The sequence below is a fragment of the Paroedura picta genome, chromosome 9, assembly GCF_049243985.1.
Source record: "Paroedura picta isolate Pp20150507F chromosome 9, Ppicta_v3.0, whole genome shotgun sequence".
Taxonomy (NCBI): Eukaryota; Metazoa; Chordata; class Lepidosauria; order Squamata; family Gekkonidae; genus Paroedura; species Paroedura picta.
Genome location: NC_135377.1, coordinates 4,464,202 through 4,478,908, shown reverse-complemented (window position 1 = coordinate 4,478,908; position 14,707 = coordinate 4,464,202). Strand labels below are relative to the sequence as shown.

Sequence of the window (14,707 nt, the reverse complement as noted above, 5' to 3'; positions counted from 1 at the left end):
AGACTGGCTGATTGATGGATGGAGAACTTGCTCTGTGTTTGTGTCCGACCTTGCTGGTTTGGTTAACCCCCCACCCCCGCCCCTAATCTCATGGCCCTGAGCAGATTTTGCCTCTCTGTCCCATGGCCAATCGCAGGTTTAGATTAAAAACAGCAACACAGCAGCAATGTAGCCACGGAGGTTGCATCATCTCACCTCACTTGGCCCTAAACTTTAAACTGCAGCTGCTCGGTGTGATCCCACAGTGCCCGTTTCAAGGAAGAAGGGGTGTTCCGGGATACCCAAGCAAGCCTCCCCCCTCCCCGCCTGCTATTTACCTATGACAGAGCCGTTCAGGAAAAGGGCGACGCCAAGGAGGACCCCGATGCAGAGGGCGAGGATGAAAGGCCGCCGGCGGCCCCAGCTGAGAGTGCAGCGGTCACTAGCAGACCCTATCAGGGGAGTGAAGATCAGGCCCAGGATGGGGCTGAGGAACCAAGTGAGGCTGTAGTATTGCTCCGGAAGACCTGAAACAGAAGGGGGCAAGGGGAGGAGTTAGCGGCCAGGTTTCGGCAGGGGCCCTCCCCCTCCTTAGTCTCCACAAAATCGTCCACGGAGCCCAGAGGCGGATCAGATGTCGACACCAACCTGCACCAAAACTTGAGGAAGCCACTTTAGAGCTACAGGCAATTTGCTTTTCCGGATTAAGTTAAGGAAGTGTTTTCAGCTGCGACAGTTTATGTTCATTTTGAGGATGGTGAAAGTACCTGGTAACCTGTATTTTGAACTACAAAATCAGAGTCCAGCAGCACCTTTAAGACCAACAAAGGTGCGCCTTGAATAAATCTTTTGTTGGTCTTAAAAGTGCTGCTGGACTCTGATTTTGTTGTGCTGCTTCAGACCAACACGGTGACCCATTTGGATCTGTATTTTGAACTGTCAATGTGAAAAATGATCCACTGATTATTTTTCACGTTGACAGTTCAAAATACAGGTTACCACTTTCACAATTTAACAAATTCATTTTCCACCTGTGAAGTGCAATTCTGAGAACCTTCTATCAAAAATAAATCTAGGAAAAAGCAAAGAAATATCATCTTTGCAATTTAACTCAGTTGATTCTTGTCTTTCCCTTTTATATGTCCTTGACACAGTGTAGCCGTTCTTTGCTTTGTACTTTACAGCAGTGGTCCCCAACCCTCAGGCCGGAGACCGGGACCGGTCCGTGGATTAGTTGGTACCGGGCGGTGGCTCCTCCTAGTCCTCTTCCCCGGCTGCTGCCTCGGGGGCTGCCCTGCCACTCTGCCGCCGGCTCACCTTAGGTGCTCTCCGGTGGCCACCATGGCTGGGGCTCCCCCTCGGTGTGGCACTGCACAGCTGCTGCTGGCAGCGCCCCCCAACAGGCGGCGGGAAGTCAGGGGTGCCGGCGGGAAAGCAAGTGGAATAGGGGCTCAGGCGGTGGCAGGGACGTCCCTTGGTGAAAGACTGCCCCCCGCGGCCTCAGTAAAATTGTGAAGCGTTGACCGGTCCCCAGTGATAAAAGGGTTGGGGACCACTGCTTTAGAGTTACGGGCAAAATGGAGGACGGCCTGAGCGTGAGGTGATTCCGCTCCCACAATAAATGGTGCAGAAATGAGTATGCAATAGTTACCAATGTTCATTTAGAGCACAATCCCGGAACCAGTTTGGGTTAAAACCGTTTTAAAACACTGTTTCTGCATGTTCTAAAAAAATGGGCGTGGTCTTCAGAAAAGGGGGTGGAAGAGCTTGAGATGCATCATGTAGAACTAGGATTGCCAGATCTGGGTTGGGAAAGAGCTGAAGACTTTGGGGGTGGAGCTGGGGGTGGGCGGGATTTGGGGCAGGGGGGGACCTCTGTGGAGCAGGCTGCTCTGGATCCCACCTCCAAAGCGGCTGTTTTCTCCAGGGGAACGGAGCTCTCTTGCCTGGAGGTGAGCTGCAAAACCTGGGGACCGGCATTCCCCACGTGGAATCGCACATAACTGTGGCACAGAGCACAGAACAGCCGTGGCTTCCCTGGTTACCAAGCTGGTACTCTGCAACCGCAGGGGAAAGTTTTCCCACCAGATAAGGGTTATCACCGGAGGACTCCAGCTGGGAGCAGAGTTCTTCCCCGGGGAGGTTCACTTATCCAGCTAAGAGCAGTGTGACAATCTCACATGGATGCACCAACCCAGATAAACAGATTCCAACCGGGCTAACTCTGTTGCAAAAACTTTAAAAGGGAACCTTGCAGCACCTTAAAAAGATTAACGGGTCTTTCTCAGATGGGCCCTTTCCAGGACTAGAGACCGTTTTGTTAGATGCTTCCGGGGAATCTGACCAACAGAGCTTTGGCTCTGAAGAGTTTATAACCCTCCCTTCCAAACTTGTTGCCCTCGTACTGGGCTTGAATCGAGCTCTTTTCCCGCAGTGAGACATGGCGACCCTGACTCCCAGACACCAAATGTAGAGGTCCCAGACAAAATGCGGGTGGAAGTTATCTGTGGAAGTTCACGCCACAAAAAGCCACTTTGCCCTTAAGGTGGTGGAAGGTTGTACAGCTAACAGGAAAAGGTGGTTTCTCTGCATACTTCAAGCCACCATGCTGGAAGAAAACCAGGATATAAACATTTTAAGCAAGCAAATAACTGGGCCACTGATAGGGGTAGGCGTGAGAAGTCTGGTGCAAGGAGAATTACCATGTCAAGGAAGGGGAGGAGGAGGAGGGGGTATCCCTTTAAGTGTTAATAATAATAATTATTTCATTTGCATAGTCTGCCCTTCCCGGTTGGCTCAGGGTAGGTAACAACAGGCATGTACATGTACATGGGATAAAGTTATATTAATAACAATTGAAGTTTCTAAATTAAATTATTAATTAAATTAAATGATCTTATTGACTTATTAGACCTCTACAGGGATCTTGTGAAATGGGGGGGGGGGGAGAGCTTCATTTCTGCAGGGCAGTTAATGTGAGGAGGGCAGGCCCTCCATGGTGAACACTAGCAGAAGCAACACAAGTGGAAGAAACAAGGGTGAAGAATTTTAAGAGCTTTGAACCACACCTTTTGAAACAAGGGCAGAATTAAGAGTATGGTGTCGCATCCAATGGAAAATCTTGGACTGGGAGACTGAGATTCATAAGATCATCAGAAGAGCCTTGCTGGATCAGACCGGTGGTCCATCCAGTCCAGCATCCTGCCTCTCCTAGTGGCCAACCGGTTCCTCTGGAGGGCCAACAACAGGGCACAGAGGCTGGGGACTTCATAAGGACATAAGAAGAGCCCTGCTAGATCAGACCAGGGATCCATCTAGTCCAGCATCCTGTCTCAACCAGTTCCTCTGGAGGGCCAGCAACAGGGCAGAGAGGCCGAGGCATTCTGTTGATGGTGCTTCCTGGTTTGGTGTTTCAGTTCTAGGCTGGGTATTTAACTATGAAATTCCTTCATAAGAACGGAGGACATCTAATTCCCTCCTACCACACTCTTTCCCTTCCCCGAGAGCCCCCTTGGTCTATCCCCTTTTCCTCTTCCTTCTCTCCTTCCCACCCACCAGCCAACCTACAGATTGGGGCAAGTTGAGAACCACAGATATCTTGAATGATATACTGGATTTGTTATTTTGGGAAATACCACCTTTGAATGTACGGAGGCTTTAAAATCAGGAACGAAGCCAATGCATAAATGATGGGTCTTGTGCAAACCTACATAGAATAAAACCCCTTTAAATCCACTGAAATCAATGGGCTTAGGTGTGCACAGCTCTCTTTAGGACTGCATTTAGTGCAGTACTCACCTTGAGCCTGTAGATGGCGCCAGTCTCAATATAACCGCAACAGAACAAGTCCCACCCCCCCCCCACACACACACTAAATGCCCCCTTGCTCCAAAACTATGCTCAATTTACTTCAAGTAACCCTCTGATGGATGGTTTCGGCTGATCCTGCCTTGAGCAGGGGGTTGGACTAGATGGCCTGCATGGCCCCTTCCCACTCTAGGACTCTATGATAGGTCTCAATAATCAGTCCGTCAAGGCCAATCTTCCAGAATCCCACAAAGAGTAAGCACATCTGTTTTGCAGGGACGCACATGGCCCAGCTGTGATTAGGATTTGACCTTGCAGCCTGGATCAACACTCTCTGCGGTTCCTGTCCTGAATTTGAAACCGAGAGCACGGCAATCCTCCCACGGCTTTGGGAAGAACCACCTGCTGCAAACTGGAACCCATCCGCACATTTATTGCATGGGGTGATTTGCTGGGGTCCCGGCACTCCCCCCCCCCCAAAACCCTTCCCCCCTAGCCTGTCAGGAGCATTTGGGCAGATGGCAGATAAAAGCTCTGGGTGCATTTAACAGACTCTGAAGAAGTGTGCATGCACATGAAAGCTTACACCAGGGGTAGTCAAACTGCAGCCCTCCAGATGTCCATGGACTACAATTCCCATGAGCCCCTGCCAGCATTCGCTGGCGGGGGCTCCTGGGAATTGTAGTCCATGGACATCTGGAGGGCCGCAGTTCGACTACCCCTGGCTTAACCCTTGAATAAAAGCTCAACACCCTTCTGGACCGTTATCAGACCAGATGGCACTGCAGCTGGTTGCATTCGGAGGGTTTCGGCCCATTGAAAACACAACTCTGTTATCAGTTTGGCCGCTTTGGAGAGACACCGAAAAGCTTTTAAGAGTTCGGTATCGTTAAACAGCCTGCCAGGCTGCTAGTCCCTTGTGCTTATCACCTCATCCGACATGGCAGACGAACACGGACGGAGATCCGGATCCAGGAAAAGGCAGAAACGAAGGCAGCTCTCTTTCGGCCCTGCAGCACAGAGAAAGGGACTCCTGTATAAGGGAGGCCTGTGTTCAGGGGAGACTGATCTGACCTGGCCAATGTTCTTTCAGAGATTGTGAGGGATGGGCACTTAGTTAGAGGCTGGGAACTTTCCCTTTTGCGAGCATCGTAAGCCACACAAGGGCTGAGCATGCCGTGTTTTCAAACAACGGCACTCTGATTTGCTACGGCAATCATTGAAATTAGGCGGCGTGGCAAAAAAGCTTGCCACATTCTGCGGCCATTAATGCCTGTGAAAGTCTGAGATGGTCAAGCGGAGATTTTTCTATTCTCTCGAGCAGGGGTCTCCCACAGGGCTCCCATGGGTCGTGCGGCGTTTGCTGACCTGGCGAGGGAGGAAAAGTTCCACTTTGACACTTTCACGCATGCTCGATGGTGCAGTTTTAATTCGCTGCTTCCAAGTGGACGCTGCCATTTTGCACACTAAAACGCCATTGCAGGCTGCATTGGAAGGCCCGTGCCAAGAGAAGCAAATTTAAAGATGAGTAGCTGCTTCAAAGCAAGTCCCTAGCGAGTGTGGGTGAAAGCCAAGCTTGCCAACTCTCTCCACCCCGTGCACCACCTCCTCTATCACGTCCCCCTGCCTTAGCCATCTCTGAAAAGTCCCAGACTCTTCCGCCTTCCCACAAAGGGAAGGGCCTCTACCCCCCCTCAATGCTTTTGGTTGCCCTCCTCTGCCCTTCTAATCTTACAGAAGACCTTCCCCCATATAGTCTTTGGCCTCGGTCCAGACAGCCTTACAGAAAACTGAACAAAGTTCCAGTACCACAGCCCCTTTTAAGACCAACACAGTCTTCTTCAAAGTAGAAGTTTTCATGTGCAGACACACTTCTTCCGATACAACAGGAAAGAGTTTCCTCAGCCAAACATACAGGTCGAGCAGGCTGTCTCAACCAGCGTTTCATGATACCCCGGGGTTTCTTGATGGCCTTGGAAGGGTTTCCAAAACGGCTGGCAATTTTTAATATATTTTTTTAGATTTGTTAAAGATTTATCGGATAATATGACCACATATGGTCATGTTGACCCCCTCCCCAAATGGCCATTAATGGGCCTGGAGGGGGTGGGAAGGGAAGGGTCCCCGGAAGGGTACGTCTACAGCTCTGATTCCCAGCCATACCCTGCATAATTGCATCACTTCTGGGGGGTTCTTGACAGTAAAAAAGCTGAGAAAGGCTGCAGGGGAGAGAGAGAGAGAGTTTTGTGTGTGTGTGTGTGTGTGTGTGTGTCTGTGTGTGCACATGGGGTTAATTGCCAGGAATGTCTCGCTAGAGTTCAGATGCATATTTAACTGGGCAATTATAGCTGAGATCGGATTGAGGCGGTTGTCAGACTCTTGCCAAGGGCTGTCAATCGGCATGCAGGCGCAAGAGTTAAGGGACAGCAATTTGAGTTCCGTGGGAGCCCCAAGGTCAGCAGGTTCAGCTCTGGGTGGAAACGGGAACTGAGCAAATAGTTTGTGCATCTGAACAACTTTCCTTAAATGGAGGGAGGATTAATAAGAATAAAGAGAGGATTATATATAATAAAAATAAAGGTGTATGAGTAACCAGGCAATAAATGCAGCTCAGACTGCAACGATACGTTTGGCAAGACCTCTAAACTGGCACGATGAAAGAGTAAAGAAGAGCGAGGGCTTGTAGCTCATGTTTCAACCACCCAGGGGTGTCTCCAACCTACTTACAATCACCTTTGCCTTCCTCTCCTCACAACACACACCCTGTGAAGCAGGTGGGAGAACCCGGAGAGAACTGCTCTGGGAGAATAACTCAAGCCCAAGGTCACTCCGCTGCTGGCTGCACGTGAAGGACCGGGGAATCAAACCCGGCTCTCCAGATTAGAGGCCACAGCTCTTAACCACAGGGGTGGCCAAATCGTGACTCCCCAGATGTCCCTGGACTACAATTCCCATGAGCTCCTGCCAGCACCATGTTTGGCCACCCCTGCACTACACAATGCTGGCTCTTCCCACAATAGATGTGGGAACTGAGAGCGTGTCCAGTGTCTCCCCCCTCCCCCAAATAAGTTCAACATCTGGGTATAGGTGAAAACCCGTTTCGTGCCCTGCAGTCACATCTGACTGTCTTTTCCTGCTGCATTTGTTCATTTTGAGCAAAACCCAAAGGGCTGCACTATGTGCAAGGATCTTTTCGGGTTCCCTTTCAGGTGGCGTTTCCCCCTCGGCAGCAATTTGAAGATGAGCGTGATGGGGAAATCGGTACACATGCCCCCCCTCACCCGAGAGCACCTTCACACCTGTGCAGGGCCCAATTCAGACCTTCACCTTGTGCTTTTTTGTGATTCTGTATTTGGTTTCAGGTTGTTGGAAGCTATCCTGGGGGCCTGCTCTGTGGCCAAGGAAACAGGCTGGAGAAAAAAATAAAATAAATTAAAAAATAAACTGCAGGGATTAAAACCCGCCAGAACCGCAGCCCCCCCCCCCCCCCAGAAGCTCTCTCCCTGATTGCAAGAAAGAAAGCTGGCTATTCTTCTTCCAGCTGGGTAATCAAGCAAAAGGCTGAACAGAGCGATTTGTGCATAACCGCACCCCTGAATCAGCCGGAGCTTAACCCTCCCCTGCAGCTGACGGCTTGAAATAGGGGGTGGGTGGGTGGGGGTATTTGGAAGGTATTTTGGGAAGCGGGCGGCTGCAAAACAATTTGAGAATAACAGGTCACCCAAAAGGACCCCTGATAAGTAAAGCTGATTGCACCTTCTGAAAAACAAAACGACAACAACAACAACAAAAAAACCTACCCCAAGCACCACCAAGGCTCGGCACAAAGCTTTTGACGTCCCACGCGGATCAACAGAAAACAATTTCGTTTGTCTGAGAGTGACCGCTCGTGCTGAGACCCGGGAAAAGTGGCATTTCCCAGCGAGCTACAAACAAACAGGACATGGGACTGCAAGTAAATAATTTCTGCTTCCCCCCCTCTCACGTGCCCCCCCTCCAACACGAGGGGGGGGGAAATCCCATCAAGAAGCCAACAATTGTGAGACAAAAGCAGCCTGCAGTTCACAGGAAGTTCTTGGTGTGAGTCTTGGGAACCGGGGAGGTCATGAATTACCAGCGAGGGTCATGTGCCCCAATTCAAGACACCTTCTCGATAAGCTCGGGCAGGATGGAGGGTGGGGGAGGGACCCCTCTGGTCCTCAGACGATAACCTTCTGGGTTGGGAAAGGATCTTAAAAAAAGAAGACCTTGGGGCCTTGAAATAAATGTTCCAAGTTCACATCAACTAGCCTGTGGAGGACCCCCTTCCCCCCGAGGGGGGGACCATATCACGGCTGCTCAACTGCTTGAGGTTTTTTGCACAGAATGCAGTGCCTTCTACAAACAAGAGTAGCCCATCTCCAGGTTGGGAAATTGGTGGATTGGGGTCGGGAGCCTGTGGAAGGCAGGGCTTGGGGAGGAGAGAGAACTGCAGCCCATGAACATCTGGAGAGCCAGGGCCACCAGCTGTAAAGTGCCGATCGGGATGGCCAACCTGTGGCACTCCAGATGTCCAGGGACTAAAATCCGCACGAGGCTTTCCAGCATTTGCTGGCAGGAGCTCATGGGAACTGTAGTCCATGAACATCTGGAGTGCCACGGGTTGGCCATCCCTGGTGTAGAGTGCAGAGGCATGTGCCACCATGTTGCGGCTTATGGTGACTCTGTGGGGTTTCCAAGGCAATAGACGTTCAGAAGGGGTTCACCATTACCTGCCTCCATATCACCATCTTGGTATATCTTTGGTATACCCTTCCAAAGACTGATCCCAGATGACCCCACTTGGCTTCCGAGGCTAGCCTGAGCTACCTGGGTCAGGGCTGTGGACGCGGATAGCTCTTAAAGACAAGACACATTTCTCTAGGATATGAGATAAATGGGGTCCTGTCAGAATTTAATAACGGGATCCTCATTATAGCGCTGGAGCCTATGGGTGGATAATATTACAATGACAGGCTTTGAAGTGGCTGGGGTTCCCCCCGGGCGGCCGCCTCTCCGTCGACTCGCCAGGCTCCCTGTGGGCCTGCTTTGAGGCCCGCAGGGGAGCCTCCCATGGTGGCCCCCTCCCCGCCGACGCCCCTGTGGGCGTCGGAGCAGGCCCACTCCAAGGGCTGCAGGGAACGCTCTGCCGCCCGCCCCCCTCCCAGCCAACCTCCACTGCTTCTCTGCAAGTCTAGGAGCAGGCCCGTCGCGTCGGGGACGCGTTCAGCCTGGTCCGAGAGCCGCAGGGTAGTCTTCCCCGCTGCAACCCTCCCCGGCGATTCCCCGGCTTCCCAGCGAGGCTTGTAGCAGGCCCGCTGCGTCAGAGACACGGCGGACCTGCTGCGAGGCCCTCACAGAAGCCTCCCCCTGCGCGACCACCTACCTTCCAACTCCCTGGGGCTGCGGTGGCCTCAAGGCAGTGGGATAATGGGCCAATAAGAAGGCGCTTTGTGCCTTCCAATTGGCTCCTTGGGGTTCTGTATCCCAGAGACTCCGCCCCTTAACCAATTATTTATACCGCTCCCTGAGTGGTGTACAGATTTGGAAACAGTGTGAGAGAAAATTTCAAACATTTGAAGAATTGATCCAGAGTTGGTCTTTCTTCATTTTTAGATTTTGTGGACGGGACAGGCCCACCCTCTTCCTTGTGGCTCTGAGGAGACAAACAGTGGTTGTGAGGGACCCCCCCGTCTGACTCTGCGTGTGGGTGTGTGTTGAGGGAACAGCTCAGCACAAGTGGATTTATTTTGCACCACCTCCATGTTTGCGGTCCGGTGATGGCTCGTGGTAAACCGAAAGGCAAAACGGAACGAGGAAAAAGTGTTTACTGGAAACTGAAATGAAAACCCTGCGAGGCCAATAAGCAAAAAGCCTCACCTTACATATAACAGACTCCTGCCCCTTCCAGAAATGTGCACCTTCCCCTGCCCCATTCACTGTCTTCCCTTAATTTTATTTAGGTGCTAATTTCAACTTCACGGGGTTTTAAAAAAAGAACAAAAAGATGGGAAACAACAAGGCGTCTTAATTTATCAGAGCTGCTGAGCGTGTACAGAGTGTGTGTGCATGACAACGCCCTTGCCTGGAAGGTCCACAAGCAGCGCTGCACGAAGTTAATGGGTGTGGAGGAAAGACAGCAAGGCACATAGTGAAACAGGAGGGAGCGGTGAAGAAATCTGTGAACCAGGAAGTTGGGTTGAGTCCCTGTTCCTGTATCAATACAGCCCAATTGTTTCATAGGCTTGGCATCCGGAAGGTCCCAGGTTCAATCCCCAGCAGCCCCAGTTAAGAGTTAAGCTGTAAGTGGTATAAGACAGGGGTAGTCAACCTGTGGTCCTCCAGATGTTCATGGACTACAATTCCCATGAGCCCCTGCCAGCTGGCAGGAGCTCATGGGAATTGTAGTCCATGAACATCTGGAGGACCACAGGTTGACTACCCCTGGTATAAGAGACCTGCACCTGAAACCCTGGAGAACCCTTGCCAAACTGTCAACTATCAGGGGTGGCCAAACTGTGGCTCTCCAGATGTCCAGGGACTACAATTCCCATGAGCCCAAACTGGAGAGCCACAGTTTGGTCACCCCTGATAGTTGACAATCCTGGCTGTGATGGCCCAATGGCTTTGTGGCCTGTCATCTGCTCCCTTTCCTAAGACTGTGGAACGAGCTACGCTTGCTAAGCGGAAACACTCTATGCAAAGGTCAAGCGGAAGAAAACACTCTCTCTATGCTCAGAGGGCCCTTTGTATCGCCCGTGAAATGCCAAAGACGAGAGAGATGGTTAAAAGGCAGAGGGGTGTGTGTGTGTGGGAGTGGAATCCTACAATAGCAACACCAAGTTGCCAAGAGGGCTCTTTTTGGGAGCGACACAACCGCACCTCAACCAGGAACTTGGGATCGTTGCCACAGCAATATACGGTCCTTCCCTCGGAGGAACCACGTTTCTCCGAATTTAATAGTTTCAGACTATAGAGGAGTTTTGACGGATCCACCTGGAAATGCCCTCGATTGTGGGAGCTTGCTAGAGTCAATCTAGAGTCTCTGTTAAGTATCTCTTCACAGCTGATTACCTAGAAGGGAGCAAGACACTTCCTCCCCCTCCAGCACCAATTAGCTCCAGTCTGGGTTTCCGGATTCCCCTGAAAGGGGATGATCTTTATGTAATAAGTTGGCTTCAAATAACCGTATTGCCTGATTATCTTGCCACAATTCTTTACTCATCTGTGTCCATCTATGGTGGACCGGCTTAAGCCTGTAGCCCACGCATCCCGCTGTATGGTGGCCGGTCAGCTATTTGGATCAGTGTAGGGTCACCTTAAGAGCCTCTTTGTGGCGGAGAGTGGTAAGGCAGCAGACATGCAGTCTGAAGCTCTGCCCATGAGGCTGGGAGTTCAATCCCAGCAGCCGGCTCAAGGTCGACTCAGCCTTCCATCCTTCCGAGGTCGGTCAAATGAGTACCCAGCTTGCTGGGGGGTAAACGGTAATGACTGGGGAAGGCACTGGCAAACCACCCCGTATTGAGTCTGCCATGAAAACGCTGGAGGGCGTCACCCTAAAGGTCAGACATGACCTGGTGCTTGCACAGGGGATACCTTTACCTTAGGGTCACCTTCCGTTTGGAGTCTACTTATCTCAGGGCAATTGTACCCTTTCTAAGTATTCCCATTTCAGTGGATGGTTTGAAAACAAGATGCTGCTTCTTGTGCTTATTCAAGAAGGGCAGCTGAAGGACCCGATGTCAGCAGGGACTCACCAAAGCTCCTCCCCTGCCACAAATTGGGTTAGTCTTTCAGGTGCGCCTCTTTTCTGCTGCTGCAGAGAGACTAACACAAGCACCCATCCTGCTCTATGAAGAAGAAGGCAGGAAGAGGAAGAAGAACAGGAGAAAGACGAGGAAAAAGACGAGGGAGAAGATGACAAAGGAGATGGTGAAGTTTTTTTATACCCCGCTTTTCCAAAGGAGTCCCTAAGCACTTTACTAACACTTTCCCCTTCTTCTCCCGACAGCGGACACCCTGTGAGGTAGGTGGGGCTGAGAGAGCTCGATGAGAACAGCTGACAGAACTGTGACGGGTGCAAGGTCACCCAGCTGGCTGCACACGGAGGAGAGGGGAGTCAGACCTGGTTCTCCAGACTAGAGTCTGCCGCTCTTCAATCACTACACCACACTGGCTCTCTTTGGACTCCAACCAGAGGCAGAGCTTTGCTGACTGCAGACAACTTACTGCTGCGGAAAGGAACTTGAGGCACTTGAGGCTGGAGCAGGCGTGTTCCGGCTGCATGGCTTAATTGCAGCCTTTTGCTCGGGGGCGCGTCCCTTGTGCCTCACCGGTGACCTTGCAAAGAGTCACACGCCCTGTGGCGCTCTCTGAACTGGTGTGGCTGAGGAACTGGCCGCCTGCCAGGATTGCAAGAGGGCCCTTGGTCCCCTGACAGGACCTTCTGGGTAAGTTTGTGTGGCTTTCCCTCTTGACTCCCAAGAATCTTCCAGCCCAAATGAAACTTGAGTCCAGTGGCACCTTGGAGACCAACTGTGGCTAGACCACACTCTCCACCACCAAGTGATTTTGTGTCTCATTGCAGAAAAAGAAAAAAGAAAATCTACAGATGAGAAGTTCTCGGCCTGCAGATGAAAATGCTCAGTGCTTCTTTCAAGAACGTTCAAAGAGATACCTGAAGGCTGCTAGATGAATTTAGGTATCTCTGGCATGGTCCCAAAAGGCCTTGTTCACACCAGAGGCATCCTGGGTGATTTTGTGGGTGTTTTTATTCTTTATTCTATGGCCCAAAGATTTCGGAAGAAGGGCAATCACCAATACTTTGGGCTTGCTAGGGAAGACAGTGTTTCTTGTTCTTCAATCCTCTAAAGAACAGCTTTAAAAAAACATTTCAAGGGGGGAAAGGTGTAATGTGCTATGTACTCCGCCCCGCTCCAATCTTGGCTACAAGGTCCCTCACAGGCGACACCCTGAGGCCGCAAGTTAAGGAAATGATTTTTCAGAATTGCTGTGCAGCGAGAGTTTTATGACTGGGGGGGGGAGGATATAATTCCAAAACTGGTACATGTCGTGACTCACCTGTCATGACGGAAGGAGTAGAAATAAACATGATACATTTGAAGCTTAATGAAAAAGGGAAGACTTGTAAAAAATCATTCTGATCTACAGATCTCTTTGGTCTGAGGCAGGAAACACACTGCCTAAAGTGAGACAGAAACAACAAAACTGGGCTAGGCAACTGTGCATTTCATACAAATCCCTGGGTGAATGAGATTTTTTTCAAAGCCTAAGAACTAGACATTCTGACATCCAGATTAGATTACTGCAATGTTCTCTCGGTGGGGCTGGCCCTTGAAGACTGTCTGAAAGTGACAGTGTGAACAGGATGCTGCAGTCAGTGTACAGAACGGAGTGGGTTGTAAGGGACCATTCTCCTTCCACCTGCACTGGCTTCCAATTTGCTTCTGGGCGCAATTCAAGGTGCTGCCATTGACTTTCATACTTTAAGGTCCTTTTCTTAAAAACTGGGGACAAAACCTGGGGGTCTCTGCGTGCCAAGCAGATGCTCTACCACTAAGCCGTGGCCTCTCCTCAAATACTCACTTTCAGCTCTTTGGTGCAATGAGCAGACCTGGTCAGTGCTCCCCCTCCCCATGTGAAACAAGAGTGAGGCCCCTGAGGGCTCTGCAGCTGCCAAGTCAATGCGGGAAGAGTTCTGGGGGGTCAAAAATGCTCGAAAGCCACAGCAAATGGTGTTCTTCGGCCCAAGAAATGGGTTTGGGCTACGCAAGAGAGCGCCAACACAGGTGTCAGGGGTTGCTGCGAAGCAGGGGTAGTCAAACTGCAGCCCTCCAGAGGTCCATGGACTACAATTCCCATGAGCCCCTGCCAGCAAATGCTGGCAGGGGCTCATGGGAATTGTAGTCCATGGACCTCTGGAGGGCCGCAGTTTGACTACCCCTGCCGCAAAGCATGTATACATCCATTACCACAAAGGGGGCGCATGACAAAAGCACAGCCTGGTTATTTCCAAAAACCTCCAATTACTTTGTGGTCAATGGAGAGGACTGCACGGCCGTTTCCCTTAACCCCAGATTGTCGCTTGGGGGTTTCCAGACCTCTATGGGGGCAAAGCCACCATTCTTTTGTCACTGAACCCCCCCCTCCACCCCCCCCACCCAACATTTCTGCTGATTTACAAATTCCAGCCATTCCAATCGGCCCATCGATGCTTTTGGGCCACTGTTTATTGTCTGCCTGAACCCCGGAGCAGGCCTAAAATACTGTTCATTAAGCCTCTAATTCGGCACATGCCGACCTCTGCAGCACGTGGCCCTTACGGAAGCGAATGCCTTCTATGCAGCTCCGGGAGAGAGATGCAAATCCTATTTAGCCGTCTCCGCGGGCCGCCTCCTGCCCCGTCGGCTGCGGGGAAACCTCAACAGTATGCTGCTTGTTCACCAAAGCCCGTCGGTGAATAGACCACTACAGAGGGACGGGCATTAAGGGGGCTCTTGTGCCTGGGGCACTTGATGGGAGCAACAAAGGCGTTATTTGTCTTCTGCAGAGTCCCAAATTTAATACTGTTTAATAGTCCACTGGCCGCTGCGGCCTCTACTTGCCGCCCCCCTGCCCCCAAAGGATTGTAGAGGTTTAATTCAAAACAGGGAGGGAGCAAATTAAAGAGATTTTACGGAATCATAGAATTGGAAGGGGCCATGCAGGCCTTCTAAGCCAGGCGAATGCTGGCAGGGGCTCCTGGGAATTGTAGTCCATGGACATCTGGAGGGCCGCAGTTTGACTACCCCTGTATCTTAGCCATAGCTGCTCCCCTGTTGGTCAGGGGGTGGTGTCACGAACCCCACCGAACCTGTGGTTCGTGATCGCTGGTTGTAAATTT

The 14,707-nt window shown here is 51.2% G+C and overlaps 1 protein-coding gene across 13 annotated transcripts in view; it reads right to left on the bottom strand.

Moving 5' to 3' along the window:
• The window catches only part of SLC45A4 (solute carrier family 45 member 4), a 94,874-nt gene that overhangs the window by 15,726 nt on the left and 64,441 nt on the right, over positions 1-14,707 (bottom strand). For all 13 annotated transcript variants that reach the window (XM_077351384.1, XM_077351381.1, XM_077351375.1 and 10 more), the window contains one exon: positions 318-506. In XM_077351384.1, the coding sequence (XP_077207499.1) occupies positions 318-506 (189 nt within the window). The remainder of the gene's footprint in view (positions 1-317; positions 507-14,707) is intronic.